Source organism: Felis catus, chromosome B2, assembly GCF_018350175.1.
Source record: "Felis catus isolate Fca126 chromosome B2, F.catus_Fca126_mat1.0, whole genome shotgun sequence".
NCBI classification, from domain to species: domain Eukaryota; kingdom Metazoa; phylum Chordata; class Mammalia; order Carnivora; family Felidae; genus Felis; species Felis catus.
The window spans coordinates 17,988,257-18,002,739 of record NC_058372.1 but is presented as its reverse complement, the minus strand read 5'-3'; the positions used below and the strand labels follow the sequence as shown (position 1 = coordinate 18,002,739).

Sequence of the window (14,483 nt, the reverse complement as noted above, 5' to 3'; positions counted from 1 at the left end):
ATGCGTTCTTCACCCTCTTCTGCTGTAGTTATTTAATCAAAATAGACTCATAAAAATCACATCCATGTAGGGGCACCTGGGTGGCTCAGTCGGTTGAACATTCAACTTTGGCTTGGGTCGTGATCTTGTGTTTCGTGAGTTCAAGCCCAGGTCAGGCTGTGGGCTGACAGCTTGGAGCCTGCTTCAGTTTCTGTCTCCCTCTCTCTCTGCCCCTCCCCCCCTAAAAAAAAAGTTAATGAAAACAAATAAACAAACAAATAATCATAAAAAAATCACGTCCAGGTCAGCTAATCTTGCTGACACAATTAAATATACCAAATTATCTCTTTGTTTTCTGGACGGCCCTCCCCCCAGCCCCCAACTCAACCAAGGCAAGTTTTATTCTGAATTCTTTTAAAATGTGTACTAAGAACAAAATAAAGAAGTTTCTTTTGGGAAAGGCAAATGCTAAAGTAGTTTCTAAAGTAATAAATGCAAATCAAAGCAATAGGAAAAATTATTGCTTAATAAATACTGTTTTTCTTCACTACTCAAGATTTATAAGCAAACTTTTCAAGTTTGGCAACAAGAAAAAAAGAATCAGTCTTATAGTGAGCCCTTGGGGGTAAGGATTCATGCTATTTACAGGAAAGGCTTGCATAATTTAATTTTGGTTGGGAGACCTTGGTACAATTCTTGATTCAGAGCATCATATAATTATCATGTGACATCAGGGCAGAAGAACAGAGCTTTTTTCTTCTGAAAATCACATTTTTATTAATGTTTTTAAAGAGGAAACATGTTTATGTGCCCAACCACTTAAACTTCTTGAAAATTATTGGTTTTGCCCAGTTTCTTTTTTCTTATGAAAAAAATACTTATCATCTTGAGTAAGTTTTTGTCTAGTTAGTATGTGTATTAGTTTTCTATTTGCCATTGTAACAATCTACCACGGACTTAGCAGCTTAAACAACATAAATGTATTATGATACAGTTCTGTAGGACAGAATTCTGACACGGTCTCACCAGACTAAAACCAAAACGTTGGCTGGTCTCCGTTCCTTTCTGTAGGGTCTGGGCCTTTTTCAGCTTCTAATGACCGTGGTCCTTACCCCATTCCTCTACGTTTCAATAGTAAAAAAAAAGACTAACTCTTTACCTCCCTCTTCCACTGTTAAAGACCCTTGTGATGGCATTGCACTGACCTTGATAATTCAAAATAATCTCCCTATTTTAAGGTCAGCTGATTAGCAAACTGAATTCTCTTTCACCTGTAACATAACATAGTATCAGGTTCCAGAGATTAGGATTCGGACTTCTTTGAGCGTATGTCGAGGGGAGTGGTATTATTCAGCCTACCAGATCTTGTAGGAAGGGACTGTTACCGTTTGGGTACACGTGTCATACCTGTGTCAATACATTAGAATCACATTCAGATTGCATTGCACACTGGTGAAAATTGCCGGAGCTCTTACGAAGCAAAATATTTCTTCTTTCGTTGTATTTGCATTTGATTCCCACGTACTTATTTTCCAATAATGGGAACCTTGGGGTAAAACTATTCGATAGGAGTAGGCAAAAGTTACTGAGATAGAGAGGGTTATTTAAAATAGTTTAGCACAGTGTTTCTCAAATGGGGCAGTTCTACCCCCCACCCCTGACCCCGGGGACATTTGGCAACACCGGAAGATGTTTTTAATGGTCACAACTGGGGGGCATGTACTACTGGCATCTGGTGGGTGGAATCCAGGGATGCTGCTATCCTACAATACCCGGGAGAGGCCCTACAACAATGAATTATCCAGCCTAAAGTGTCAATAATGCCAAGGAGGAAAAGCCTTGCTTAGCAAGATGGCGACCTCTAGAGCTGTCCTCTCCTCTTTTCAAGGCTTCCTACTTTTCAAAGGTGAATCCGGTAACTAATTGGGTAGTGGGTCGGCAACTCAACGTCTGGCCAAAAGAACACCTGAAAGAAATAGAGAAGTTGGGGAGGTCAGGGCACACCAGTCTTCCTAGGAAAAACTCAAAGCTCACAACTTCCTGCCTGGGGTCAACTGTTCATCTTCTTTGGGTGATCGGCAATCACGTCTTGTCTCCTCTCTCTCTGTTCCCAGGGCCTCACACAATGCTCGGCAACACCAAATGCTCAAGAAGCACTTTAACAAATAAAGAAGGATCGTGTGTTAAGGGATTTGTTTGAGTTTATATGTAGTAAGCAAGATACTTCCCTTCTGTATGCCTCATACTGTAAGTTCACTTAATTAGTGCTTAGCACCTAGGGTAGCCTGTTTCCTGAGCTTTCATTTTAAGATCGAGGTCACATGGAAAGTCCGAAATAGCTGTAATATTAGGATTGAAAGTGAATTCAGCTCAAGGCCATTGAGAGATGACCCAAAACTCCTCAACTTGTCCATCTGCATTACGGTTTCCTGCTACGGTATTTCTTAACCTCTATTTTGCAGGCTTGGGCACACATTATGAAAAACCACCTATACGTGCGTATGTATTTTTACTGGTAGCGAGGCAGAGCTCATAACCATCAGCTACTCACACCACGAGCTTCTGAGGTCTTACACCAGTGATGGAAAATCTAACGCGAAAGATAACGTAGTGAAAAAGTGAACATGATGTGGAGGCTTCACTGATGCGATCGACACCCTTCTGTCTTGGTTCTCATGTCTGCTTCTCTCCCTTATCAATGTTGCAGGTGTCCCGGGCTCCATGCCAAATGCATCGTGGACCGGTAATCTCAGGGCTATAAAGTGGATCGACATGGAAGATAAACACGGCGGCTGCCATGGTGAGGCACTCACTTCACTCTTTGAGGCCACACTGCTTGTTGGTGTTGGCATGGAGGTAGCTGTGGAATACAGGGGTTCTCGCGGACAGAACTGCTTGTGTATTTAAAACAATCCGAGTTCCCGGAGTAGCTAGAGGCTTTAAGACATGGGCCTTGAAAAGGAGACATCGGGGTCTCGCCGACATGCTCCAGCTAGTGATTCCTGAGGGGGTTGAGAGGTGGGCTCGACTTATAATGGTTATTTTCTTGCTAGTTTCTGCTGTCTTCACATGATTTATTTCTCTTTCTTTTGGGAGTGCGGTGGTTAGGAGGGGAAGTGGTCAGGATGAGAAGTGACGTCATGGTCTCCCCACAGACCCAAGCAGGCTCCACGCTGCCAATGCAGGGCTCCAACCCAAGAACCGTGAGATCGCCACCTGGGCCGAAACGCAGAGTCGGGCGCTTAACCGACCGAGCCACCCAGGCGACCCTGCCATAGAACTTTCTAAAGAAGGGTTTTTATCAGCCCTGGCATACGTTCCATTCACACTGTCTGGTACCTACTCAGCATGGTATTCATTCACTAGGATGAATGACCGGATGGCTTAAATAACAGGAACTTATTCCCTCCCAGTTCTGCAGGCTCGAAGTTCGAGATCAAGGTGGCTGTAGATTTGGTTTCTTCTGAGAGGCTTAGAGATACCGCCTTCTTCCCGGGTCCTCACGTGGTCTTCTTTCTGTGTGCGTCTCTGTCCCAATCTCTTTTTATACTGACACCACCCATATTGAATCAGGTCCCATCCTGTGTGACCTCATTTTCACCTGATTTCCTCTTTAAAGGCTCTGTCTCAGATTTACACCGCACCCCCTTCTCGTGTCTTCCTGAGGTCCCCATCCGCTGAAGATGGCAACACCCTCACGTCCCATACACCCTGCTCTCCAACATCTTCATCTTAATCAGCCGACATTTTCCCCACAGGACATCTCCCGCCCCCTGCCTGCATTCTCATCACAGCCTGCCCTCCTTGGAGCAGGAAGAGAGTGGAGAGAAGGTTGCTTTGCTCTTTGATCTCTGGGGGACTTCTTTAGAAAAGAGACCATCGCCATTAGTCGAGGTCCCAATACTTGAGATGTCTTGCCTTTTCCACAGTCCTCCTGTAACCCTGTCATCCTCCCTGTGGGACTGCTGTGGTCACCTGATCTGGTTCTCCACCTCCTCTCCAGCTGTAACACTGGAAGGCTTCAGCCGCCACGCAGGGACCCCTGTGACGTCATTACTTTGCGCCTCTGGCCTCTACCACGGAAGCTTCTGTTCTGTGTGTCAGCACCAATCCCTTCCCCTCCCTAGAACCTTACTCTCATTCTCCTTGTCCTCACCTGTATCCAGGCCCTACCCCATAGACAAGGTACAAGCTGGTCAGGTTTCCATTTTTGTAGGGACCTTTACTTATCACACGACAGGTGGGCCCACGAGAGTAGCTCCAAGCCAGGAACCTGCAGAGGGTACACAGCTTGGGTAGCCCAAGCCTCTGAGACAAATGTCTCATTTTTCTTCTCTTAGTGCCTGTGATGCCCGTGGACATCTGAAAGCCTGATATGGTTCCGAACCTAAAAATAGTTTGTCCCCCAAACCACTAGATGGGGAAAAGAAAAGACATAACCCAGAGGAGGCAGAACAGTGCCTGCGAGTCTGGAGTACAATCCGGACCTTTCCCCCTTGGTCGTGAGCGGTGGATTTGTTCCAAACGCGTGGATGCGCACCTACTTCATAGGCCCTTAGAATCACAGAGACTACTCTAGCTCTACGGTCTTGAACTTGGAGTTCCCATCTCTGGTTACAATTTCTTGTTACTCGGCTGGTATTCTTCACTGACTTACAGACTTTATATCTTTACTGTCTTTCTCCCCAGAACAGAAGTGAAGCCCCAAGAGGGTTAGGATTTTTGACCAATTTGTTTATTGCTCTATCCCACACCTAAAATGTGTTGTTGTTTGGAATGCGTTTGCTTTATTATTATTATTATTATTTTAAGTTTACATATTTATTTTGAGAGGAGGGGGAAAGAGCAGAGGGAGAGGGAGAGAGAGAATCCCAAGCAGTGTGGGGCCGGACGCGGGGCTCAACCCACGAACCTTGAGGTCATGACCTGAACCGAAATCAAGAGTCGGTTGCTTAACCGACAGAGCCACCTAAGTCCCCCATGTGTTTGCTTTTTTAAAATTGGGATTGGGGCGCCTGGGTGGCTCAGTGGGTTAAGCGGCCGACTTTGGCTCAGGTCACGATATCTTGGTCTGTGAGTTCGAGCCCCGCGTCAGGCTCTGTGCTGACAGCTCAGAGCCTGGAGCCTGTTTCGGATTCTGTGTCTCCCTCTCTCTGACCCTCCCCCATTCATGCTCTGTTTCTCTCTGTCTCAAAAATAAATAAACGTTAAAAAAATAATAATAAAATAAAATAAAATAGGGATTGCCAGAGTTTCAACGGTCCCAGCTTCCTCCTTCTGCCAGCATCCTTCTGAGGACTCCTTATCCGGCCTGTATACTGGATCAGCCGTCCCCTGCTGTTCTCACGAACAAACCAGGCTCCCCTGCCATTTGACCCTCCAAGGCCAACTCACACATGGAATCACTTCCACCGTCTGCTTTTGGCCGTTTGTGTTTCCCTGACCAGAGCATTGCTGGGGACTGTTCCAGAACTGTCCCGGTGCCCTTCCCGACGTACTTCTTTTCATCTTTCCTGCTTGCTTTGAACGCTCAATCCTATGCCCAAACGGCCTTTCGGACCCCAAAAGGTAACAGTTTCAACCTGAGGAAGAACTTTCAAGACACGTGGCCCAAATCCCCTTACCGGATTGTCACGCCATCCCCTTCCCCCATCTCAGGGTATTTTGGACACACGCTTCTCATTGTTCCTTCCTGTCCCCAGAAGGAAAAGTCACCCGTCCCCACAACCAGGGTCCCCATCCGGGTCTCGGTTATGTGCGGGTTTCCCTTAAGGCATCCCCTTGTTTTCTTGCGTCCCACTGGTGCCCTCGTGCTGGCCCTTTTCCTTCTCCTTCAGTGTCATGATCGCCTGTAGCCTGAAGACCCCGTTGTCTGTGAGCCTCTAGTTCACGCGCCCTGAAATGGTCTCTCCACTTTGTTTTCTTAAGCATGGATGTGCTTATGCACCTGCACTCCGGTCTCACTCCCCAGTTATCTCCGACTGTCCACTACTCTGGCTTCTGTCCCCCATCCATTTCCCCTCTCTATTGTGCTTCCTGCCAGCCGTATTAAATGAATCATGATTAATGACAGCCTCTCTCTGTTCTGTTTCAAATACCCTTCCTTTCCCACTCATGGCAACGCCATGAACTTGGAACCAGCTCTCTGGTTTACATTAAGTTATTACTGCGGCCTCGTGGTGGATTTCTAACTGTACCCTGCAAAAGCTCTGTAAAATTAATGCTGCTAAAGCCCAATTTACCCTCTGATTCTTCCATTCAAAACTCTTCAAAGACTCTCCGTATTTATGGGATTAAAAAAGGCCCAGCCCTTCAGTTTAAGTTAGTCAACCGTAGTCTTTCCAGTGCGCGCCAAGAAACCTCTAGAAAAGGGGTTCAACTTCCTCCCATTCCTTTTCTAACCCCCTTGCCAACCAAATTCTCTCTTGTAGAGAAAATCCCCCCCCCTGCACATTTTCCCCAAATGAAGCCACCATCCATGCCCCTGATGCCCGCCCCCCCGCACCCCCCCAGCCAAGTTCTGTCCTTCCACTAACTCTCCACTCATTCGTCTCCATCCTTTCATTCAACAGCTATTAATTCAACACCTAATACTTCCCAGGAACTGTCCCGGATGCAGGTTGGGACAGAGAGGACAGCAAAAAGGGCCTCCGGTTCCAGCTCTTCGGACCTTCCATCCCAGGCCGGGGAGAAAGACAATAAGCCAAATATTTGCGTTCGTGGCCCTGACATACCAATCTATCCGTTGGCAGCGAGAGCCGAGAAAAATGAATTGGGGAAGGCGGAAGGGGGTCAGAGGAGGCCTCCCTGAGAACTCGGCCTTGAGGCAGATACCTGGGGTGGTGAGAGAGGGAGTCTGCGGGAGGTCTGGTGGAAGCTGGGGGAAGGGGGCTGCCTGGGGAGGAAGAACTATGTGGATTCTCGGGTAGAACATGCCTGGTGTGCGGTGGGGGGGTTGGGGGGCGGCCAGCAAGGAGGCCACTGCGGCCGGAGTGAAGGAGCAGCGTTGGGAAGCATTGTAACCAGGTGAGCAAGGGGCCGGAGGTCAAAGGCCAGACTCAGGAGCTTTCGATGCCATTGCTGGGATTTTGGCTGTGCGTGCACATGAGATGAGGAGACATCATGGTGTGCTGGCGAGCAGAACAATCCCCGTGGCCGTGGTGCTGAGAACATACCAACAGGCGGAGGTGGGGACAGTAGAACCCAGTCGTTACTGTGACAGTTCTGGCGGGAAGATAGAGGTGGCACGGGCCGGGATGGGAGTAGCGGACGCGGTGCGAAGCGATCAGATTCTGCGACGATCTTGAAGGTGCAGCTGCCAGAGTTGCTACCGGAGGTGGGGGCTGTGAGAGAAAGGGGGAGAAATGCCCAGGGCGCTGAAAAAATAGGAGTGGTGTGGGTGTCACGGGAAAGACGCGGCGGGGATTGGGAGGGGAGTCAAGCTGGCGTGTTGGAGACATGTCACATCAGTGGGGTTGATTCTCCTCTAAGAGGAGACGAACGTAGGCACTTGGAGAGACTAAGCCCGGGCTCAAAGAAGAGGTCTGACCGGTGCCTCCCAGCAAGACCTCTCCCACCCGTCCGCTTCTGGAACTTCCTACCCATAACCCTCAGGCCAGAACACATGAATCGTCTCACGATGCCTGTGGCCGCTCTTGCCTCATATCATTGAACCCTCCTGTTGTTCAAGCACGGATGTGTCCCCCTTAGCCTTCCAGAAGGGGTTTCACTTCCTTGTGGGCCGGGCCGACACGACCCCGTGTCATACGGAGTCCCAGAGCACCGGGCACAGCGCTAGCTACTCAGTAGGCAGGCCCCACCCTGCCGCTGCGCCCCTTCACCACCCCCAGCTTTCCAGACCAGACATGTTCTGACGGTTTCTTCTCTCCTCTGCAGGCCGCTACGTACACGGCATTTGTATCTATGGAAACGGGGACTTGAAGTGGTTGATCAATTCGCCCAGCCTCTTTGCTAACAAGTTTGAGCTGACTACGTACCCCCTCACTGTGGAATGCCTGGAACTGAGGCTTCGAGAAAGAACCCTGAATCAGAGCGAAACCGTGATCCAACCCAGCTGGTACTTCTGAGCCACCGTAACCCGTGATCGGAGGGCAGTCGCGGCCTTTTCTTCGTGAGAGAACCCGGCCCCGCTTACGGTAACGGTTGTAGCCTCGAGGTCACGGCTGCAGGACCTGGCCGGGTTATTATGTGTTACAACACCCGCCGGGCACTGGGAACTGTGCAGTCAGGAGCACTGGGACGATGCTGGCACGTTCGGCATCCTGGCCTTCTCTTGACGGTCGTTCCACGTCGGGCTCGTGATCGGATCCGTGGCCAGTGGAACTGGCGTCAGACCTTTGCACCAGATACTCATCAGAGCGAGATGCTCTCACAGAAAGGAGAGCTATAGATAATACTGTTTAGGAAAATAGGAACTGTGTCTCTCCGGAGAAGGAATCTCCTATGCCAGACCCGTAGCCACGCGTTCATGGATACCCCTCCTCTTTGCTCAGCGGCCCCCCCCCCGGGCATAGAAACAGCTTCCTGGACACCTCAGCAATCTCCTTTAAAACCTGAGCTGCTAGAATGGAGAACTAGATCGTGTTTCCTGAGTTTCAACATGAGCACGGTGAGCTTACCGTGTCTGAAGGTCTGTACAGAATGTAAGTCGTTGACAAGAGGCGGGATATGCTATCAGACAGCAGTCACTGGCGGCTGCTTCGGCAAAGGGACCCCAGGGAAACGGGACCTTTCTTGTGGGTCAGAATGTACTCTCGTCCCTCTTCCATTGTTTTCCATGGCGAATGCTAAAAAGTTCCCACAGAATGAAGATATTTCTAGAACTGAGGTGCTGTTGCATGGCTCTCGTCCCAAGTCTCTAACCCTCAGGAATGAATCACTTGCCTCTTGGATCACCACCCTCCACCCCCCACCAAAGTGATCTTACCTGCAAAATGGAATCCAGACTCTATGCCGAGACACTTTAAGGACTCCAGAGTATTTTCTGAGTAGCTTTACAATGCTTGGTGCTGATAAGAGTGCCTAGATTTTTAAGAGCTCTCAGCTGTGAGTGAGCTTCTCTGTCGCTTATCCCTTGTCCCGTTCTCTTACCCAATTCGTTCCCTCAGCACACAGTAAATATTTCTTGAGCGTCTGTTATACACCAGATATGTGCTTGAGACAAGGAGAAAAGTAAGAAACTCCTTGCGTCTGAAATTCTTGATAATAGCATCCATGTGGGGAAGGCTGCTCTAGAGAATCTCACAGCCTGCTTGTATTTTTTTTTTAATTTTTTTTTTAACGTTTTATTTATTTTTGAGACAGAGAGAGACAGAGCATGAACGGGGGAGGGGCAGAGAGAGAGGGAGACACAGAATCGGAAGCAGGCTCCAGGCTCCGAGCCATCAGCCCAGAGCCCGACGCGGGGCTCGAACCCACGGACCGCGAGATCGTGACCTGAGCTGAAGTCGGCCGCTTAACCGACTGAGCCACCCAGGCGCCCCCAGACTGCTTGTATTTTAACGCATTCACATCCAGGGTCGTAGTTTGGGCTGTCCCGCCAGGGATCTGAGTAGTCAGAAATGAGGGTCTAAATCAGAGACCATTCCAAAGAAAGAAGGGAAGGAATAGACCGAAGCTGAGGCCTGTTAGCGGGCTCACTGCGTTAAAACCTTACAAACACTCTTGGGAGGCTCACACGATGACCCCCATTTTGCAGATAAATTAAGCCAGGCTTAGAGAGGTTGTTGATAAGCATTAGGAAACAAGTTCTCTGAGGATTGGGATGTTCTTACTGGTCTGCTTAGTTCAGTTTCCCGAGAAGGTGAAATAAAGCCATAGTTAGTACACCAGAGAGGGTAGGTTTTGAGAGCAGTGTCAGTGTTAATATGAGAAAACGTCCTGTCACGTCAGAAAAATGTGAAGTCTACTTTTGTATTCCTACATCCATTGAGTTCCTTAATATTTATTTATTCTCACCAAAAAAAAAGTTAACTACAGCTAACGATACCCTTAACACGGTTTTGCCCTTTTTCCTCTCACTGTGTCTGTTGAATGTTCGTTGTATTTAAGGGAATGCCTTTGAAGTAAAGCCTTATTATTTTTGTCCAGCTACCGAAAAAGACAGAACTGTGCAAAGTGGTAAAGGGTTGAAGCATAAGGAACCCATCTGGAGCTAATGAGTCTAAAAATCGTCTTTTCTTTCAACTTCTTTAAATGACCCCCACCTGAGAAGAAGACACGTTTTACACTGGATCGTTCTCCTCTAGAACGAGAAGCCTTTGGGAATAGAAGATGTTTACATGTCTGTTGTTGGTCCATCTCTGTGTCTTAAAAACCTTAATATTGGAAGATTGTAGTGTTTGGGCAAGTGGGTTTCCACTAGCCTCCAGGGATGGCTGAAACTTCTAAACCCCTCTTTGTTTTTCATGATGTTCCATGTTGTTGTCTTGGAAATAAATTAATATATTGTTTTCCACCTTTGGGGCTATGGTGTATCTTTATTCGATAGTTGGGTAATATGCACTAAAGACCAAGCTTCACAAGATAATTCTTCTAGCATTTTTTTTTTTTTTATTTTAAATATGTGCAAAGCAGCGCCTTGCTGCCTCAGTTGGTGAAGCGTGCACCTCTTGATCTCGGGGTTGTGAGTTCGGGCCCAGGCTGGGTGTAGAGATTTCTTAAAAATAAAATCTTAAAAAAATAAATAAATACATAAGAATAAATAAACTTCTCATTTTAGAATAGTTTTACAGACACATTGCAGGTTGCACTGAAAGTGCCCATATACCCCCTAACTCAGTTTCCCCTGCTATCAACATATTACATTAGTATGGCACATTTTATTTAGATTTCCTAAATTTTTACCTAATTGCCTTTTTTTGGTTCCAGGATCCCATCTAGCAGGCCACATGGCATTTGGTCATCAGGCTATGATCGTTTTGCCGACTTCTCTTGTTTTCAATAACCTTGGCGATTTTTATTTTTATTTTTTTTTTCAACGTTTATTTATTTTGGGGACAGAGAGAGACAGAGCATGAACGGGGGAGGGACAGAGAGAGAGGGAGACACAGAATCGGAAACAGGCTCCAGGCTCTGAGCCATCAGCCCAGAGCCTGAAGCGGGGCTCGAACTCACAGACCGCGAGATCGTGACCTGGCTGAAGTCGGACGCTTAACCGACTGCGCCACCCAGGCGCCCCAGCCTTGGCGATTTTGACGGGTACTAGTCAGGTGTTTTGTAAAGTGCCCCCCATCCCCGCCCACCGCCCCCACCGTGGTTTTGTCTGATGTTTTGCTCATGGTTAGACCGGAGGAGGAAGACCACAGAGATTAAGTGCCATTTCCATCACATCATATCAAGGGTACATCATATCAAAGGTACTTGACTTATCAGAGTTGAGGCTAACCTTGATCACCTGACTTAAGTGTTGTTTGTCATGTTTCTCCACTGTAAGGTTACTCTTTTTTCCCCTTTCCACTCAGTAAGTACTCTTTGGAAGGAAATCATTATTCGCAGCCTGTATATAAGGAATGGGGAGTTGAGCCCCACCTTCTTTAGAGTAGAATACCCACATCAATTATTTGGAATTCTTCTATAAAAGAGAGTTGTCTCCGAGAAGCTGGGTGGCTCAGCCAGGTAAGCATCTGGCTCTTGATTTCGGCTCAAGTCATGATCTCACGGTCCCTGAGTTCAAGCCCCGCTTCAGGCTCTGCGCTGACAGCACAGAGCCTGCTTGGGATTCTGTCTCCCTCTCTCTCCCTGCTTCTCCCCCACTTGCTCTCTATCTCTGTCTCAAAATAAAGAAAAATAAACTTCTTTTATAAAGAGAGATTTGTCAATTTCCCCAGTTCATTTGAATATTTATATCAGTGAGGCTCGTAGATATTTATTTTATTTTATTTTATTTTAATTTTTTTTTCAACGTTTATTTATTTTTGGGACAGAGAGAGACAGAGCATGAACGGGGGAGGGGCAGAGAGAGAGGGAGACACAGAATCAGAAACAGGCTCTAGGCTCTGAGCCATCAGCCCAGAGCCTGACGCGGGGCTCGAACTCATAGACCGCGAGATCGTGACCTGGCTGAAGTCGGACGCTTAACCGACCGCGCCACCCAGGCGCCCCAGATATTTATTTTAAACTTCAGGTTATAATCCAATACTCCTCCCCTCTTCCCCCCCCCCCCCAATTGTTTCAGCTTTGGCCAGAGGTAATTCTTTTCACGTCTTTCCCACCTCTCTTCGACACACTCCCATCACTGTTGGGCTTTTTCCTTGAACGCTTTCTTATTTTCTGGCACTGCAGAATGTGCAAGCATCTATGTCCCTTATTCGGTTTTGAGGACAAATGAATACAATAGCCATGGCATGAAAAGTCATAGTGATCAGGGGCACCTGGGCGGCTCAGTCGGTTAAGCGTCTGACTTCGGCTCAGGTCACGATCTCGCAGTTCGTGAGTTTGAACCCCGTGTCGGACTCTGTGTTGGCAGCTCTGAGCCTGGAGCCTGCTTCCGATTCTGTGTTTCCCTCTCCCTCTGCTCCTCCCCCACTTGTGCTCTGTCTCGAAAATAAATAAACGTTAAAAAAAATTTTTTTTAATTAAAAAAAAGAAGTGCATAGTGATCAGAGGCTCAGACCCTCAGATGAGGGTCTGGCTCACCTCACCAAGTAAGCCATCCAGACTCGCTGGGGTTCTGGTGAAGGACACGGGGAATCTGGACTGGGAAAGAGAAGGAGACACTGAGTATCAGTTATGGCTTCAAGACCAGCGGCAGCGGTGGAAGCTGTAAGTCATTCTACTAATCTTCCCTTTGTAAGTTTTCCCTAAGAAAAGATACTTGTGGGATCTTGGAGGAGCTGCTGCCCAAATGTACAAGAAGAAATTGATCCACGCTGCTCAGGTGTGGATTGTGCACTGCACAAACGAGATCTCCTCGGGACTGAAGCTGTCAGCCCTCTCTGAGGGTCACTCTCAGCCTAAGAGAGCGACCCCGCTCCCCCGGTCACCTCCCCCATGGGGGTCAGCCTGCACCCAGTGACTGGATGAGGCTCCACTGTAATTGTATCTCAGCCCAGCTTCTTTACCTAATCCTGATCCCTTCTCTTCCCTCATAAGTACTGAATCTGAAGAGCTCCCTTGCACACAACTTTCCATTTCAGAGCCTAGTTTTGGGAGAACCTCACCTATAACATGTCCCCACACAAAAGATAACGAAAATTTTCCTGTATTTTTTTTCTTTCATAGTTATTTTTCCCTCTATGTTTAACTCCTCAGGATTTCAGCCATCTGTAATTTATTTTGTGGCACCTAGTGTGTGTGTGTGTGTGTGTGTGTGTGTGTACATCTAATATCTATAATTTATTTCAGGTAGGCACCTAAATTTTTACTCTGCTAAGGAAAGCCAGTTATCCCAATACCATCTTTTCCCCCACTGCTTTGAAATGCCAATGTGATTATGTACTAAATTCTCAATATTTGGGGGGCCTTTTTCTGGAATCTACTCTGTTCTATTGATGTTTGGGGCTATTCATGTGCAAAACCGTATTTCAAAAATTACAGTAGGTCTCTGCTCTGCACAGGACAAAGAATCCCTTACAGCATTTTCATGGCAATGTTTGCTCATTCACTTTCAGGCAAATGCTAGAAACAGTTTATCAGATCCCTTGAAACATCCTGTTAGGATTTTGATGGAATTTGCACAGAATTCATATTGATTAATTTGGGGGTAATTATACCTTGGCAACATCAATCTGTAATGCATCTATTTATTCAGTTCCTCATTTATGTATTTCACTAGTATTTTTAAAATTTTTTTAAATGTTTATTTTTGAGAGACAGAGAGAGACAGAGCGTGAGTGGGGGAGGGGCAGAGAGAGAGGGAGACCCAGAATCCGAAGCAGGCTCCAGGCTCTGAGCCATCACCACAGAGCCTGAGGCAGGGCTCGAACTCGTCAACTGCAACATCATGACCTGAGCCGAAGTCGGACGCTCAACCGACTGAACCACCCAGGCGCCCCTATTTCACTAATATATTTTTCTTAAGGTTTATTTATTTTTGAGAGAGAGAGAGCACAAGAGGGGAAGGGACAGAGACAGAGAGGGAGAGGATTCAAAGCGGGGTTCCTGCTGACAGCAGCAAGCCGGATGCGGGGCTCCAACTTACGAACTATGGGATCAGTTGGACGCTCAACCAACTAAGCCACCCAAGTGTCCCTATTTCACTAATACAGGTGTTTCTTATGTAAGTCTTGCACATATCATGTTATGTTTATTGCCCTGTATTTTAAAGAGTTCTTTGTGCTTACTGGGAATGGGATTTTTTTTCCTTTCCTTTATGATTTTTATTTGGCTGGGGAAACAAACAGGTAAACAAATATAGAAATAAGATAATTTTTACAAGTTACATGAGCTACAAAAGAAACAACTCAAGGCAATGTGATTCAGAGTATAGTTGTTGGGGGTAGAGTTACTTTATTTTTTTTAATTTTATTTTTTATTTTTTAAAA

General features: G+C 47.1%; 1 protein-coding gene across 2 annotated transcripts in view; it reads left to right on the top strand.

Annotated features, from left to right (window-relative positions):
- GCNT2 (glucosaminyl (N-acetyl) transferase 2) overlaps nt 1–10,456 on the top strand; it is a 57,292-nt gene extending 46,836 nt beyond the window's left edge. For both annotated transcript variants that reach the window (XM_023253690.2, XM_003985814.6), the window contains exons 2-3: nt 2,687–2,779; nt 7,876–10,456. In XM_023253690.2, the coding sequence (XP_023109458.1) occupies nt 2,687–2,779; nt 7,876–8,066 (284 nt within the window). In that variant the 3' untranslated portion in view covers nt 8,067–10,456. The remainder of the gene's footprint in view (nt 1–2,686; nt 2,780–7,875) is intronic.
- The last annotated feature ends 4,027 nt before the right edge of the window (nt 10,457–14,483 follow it).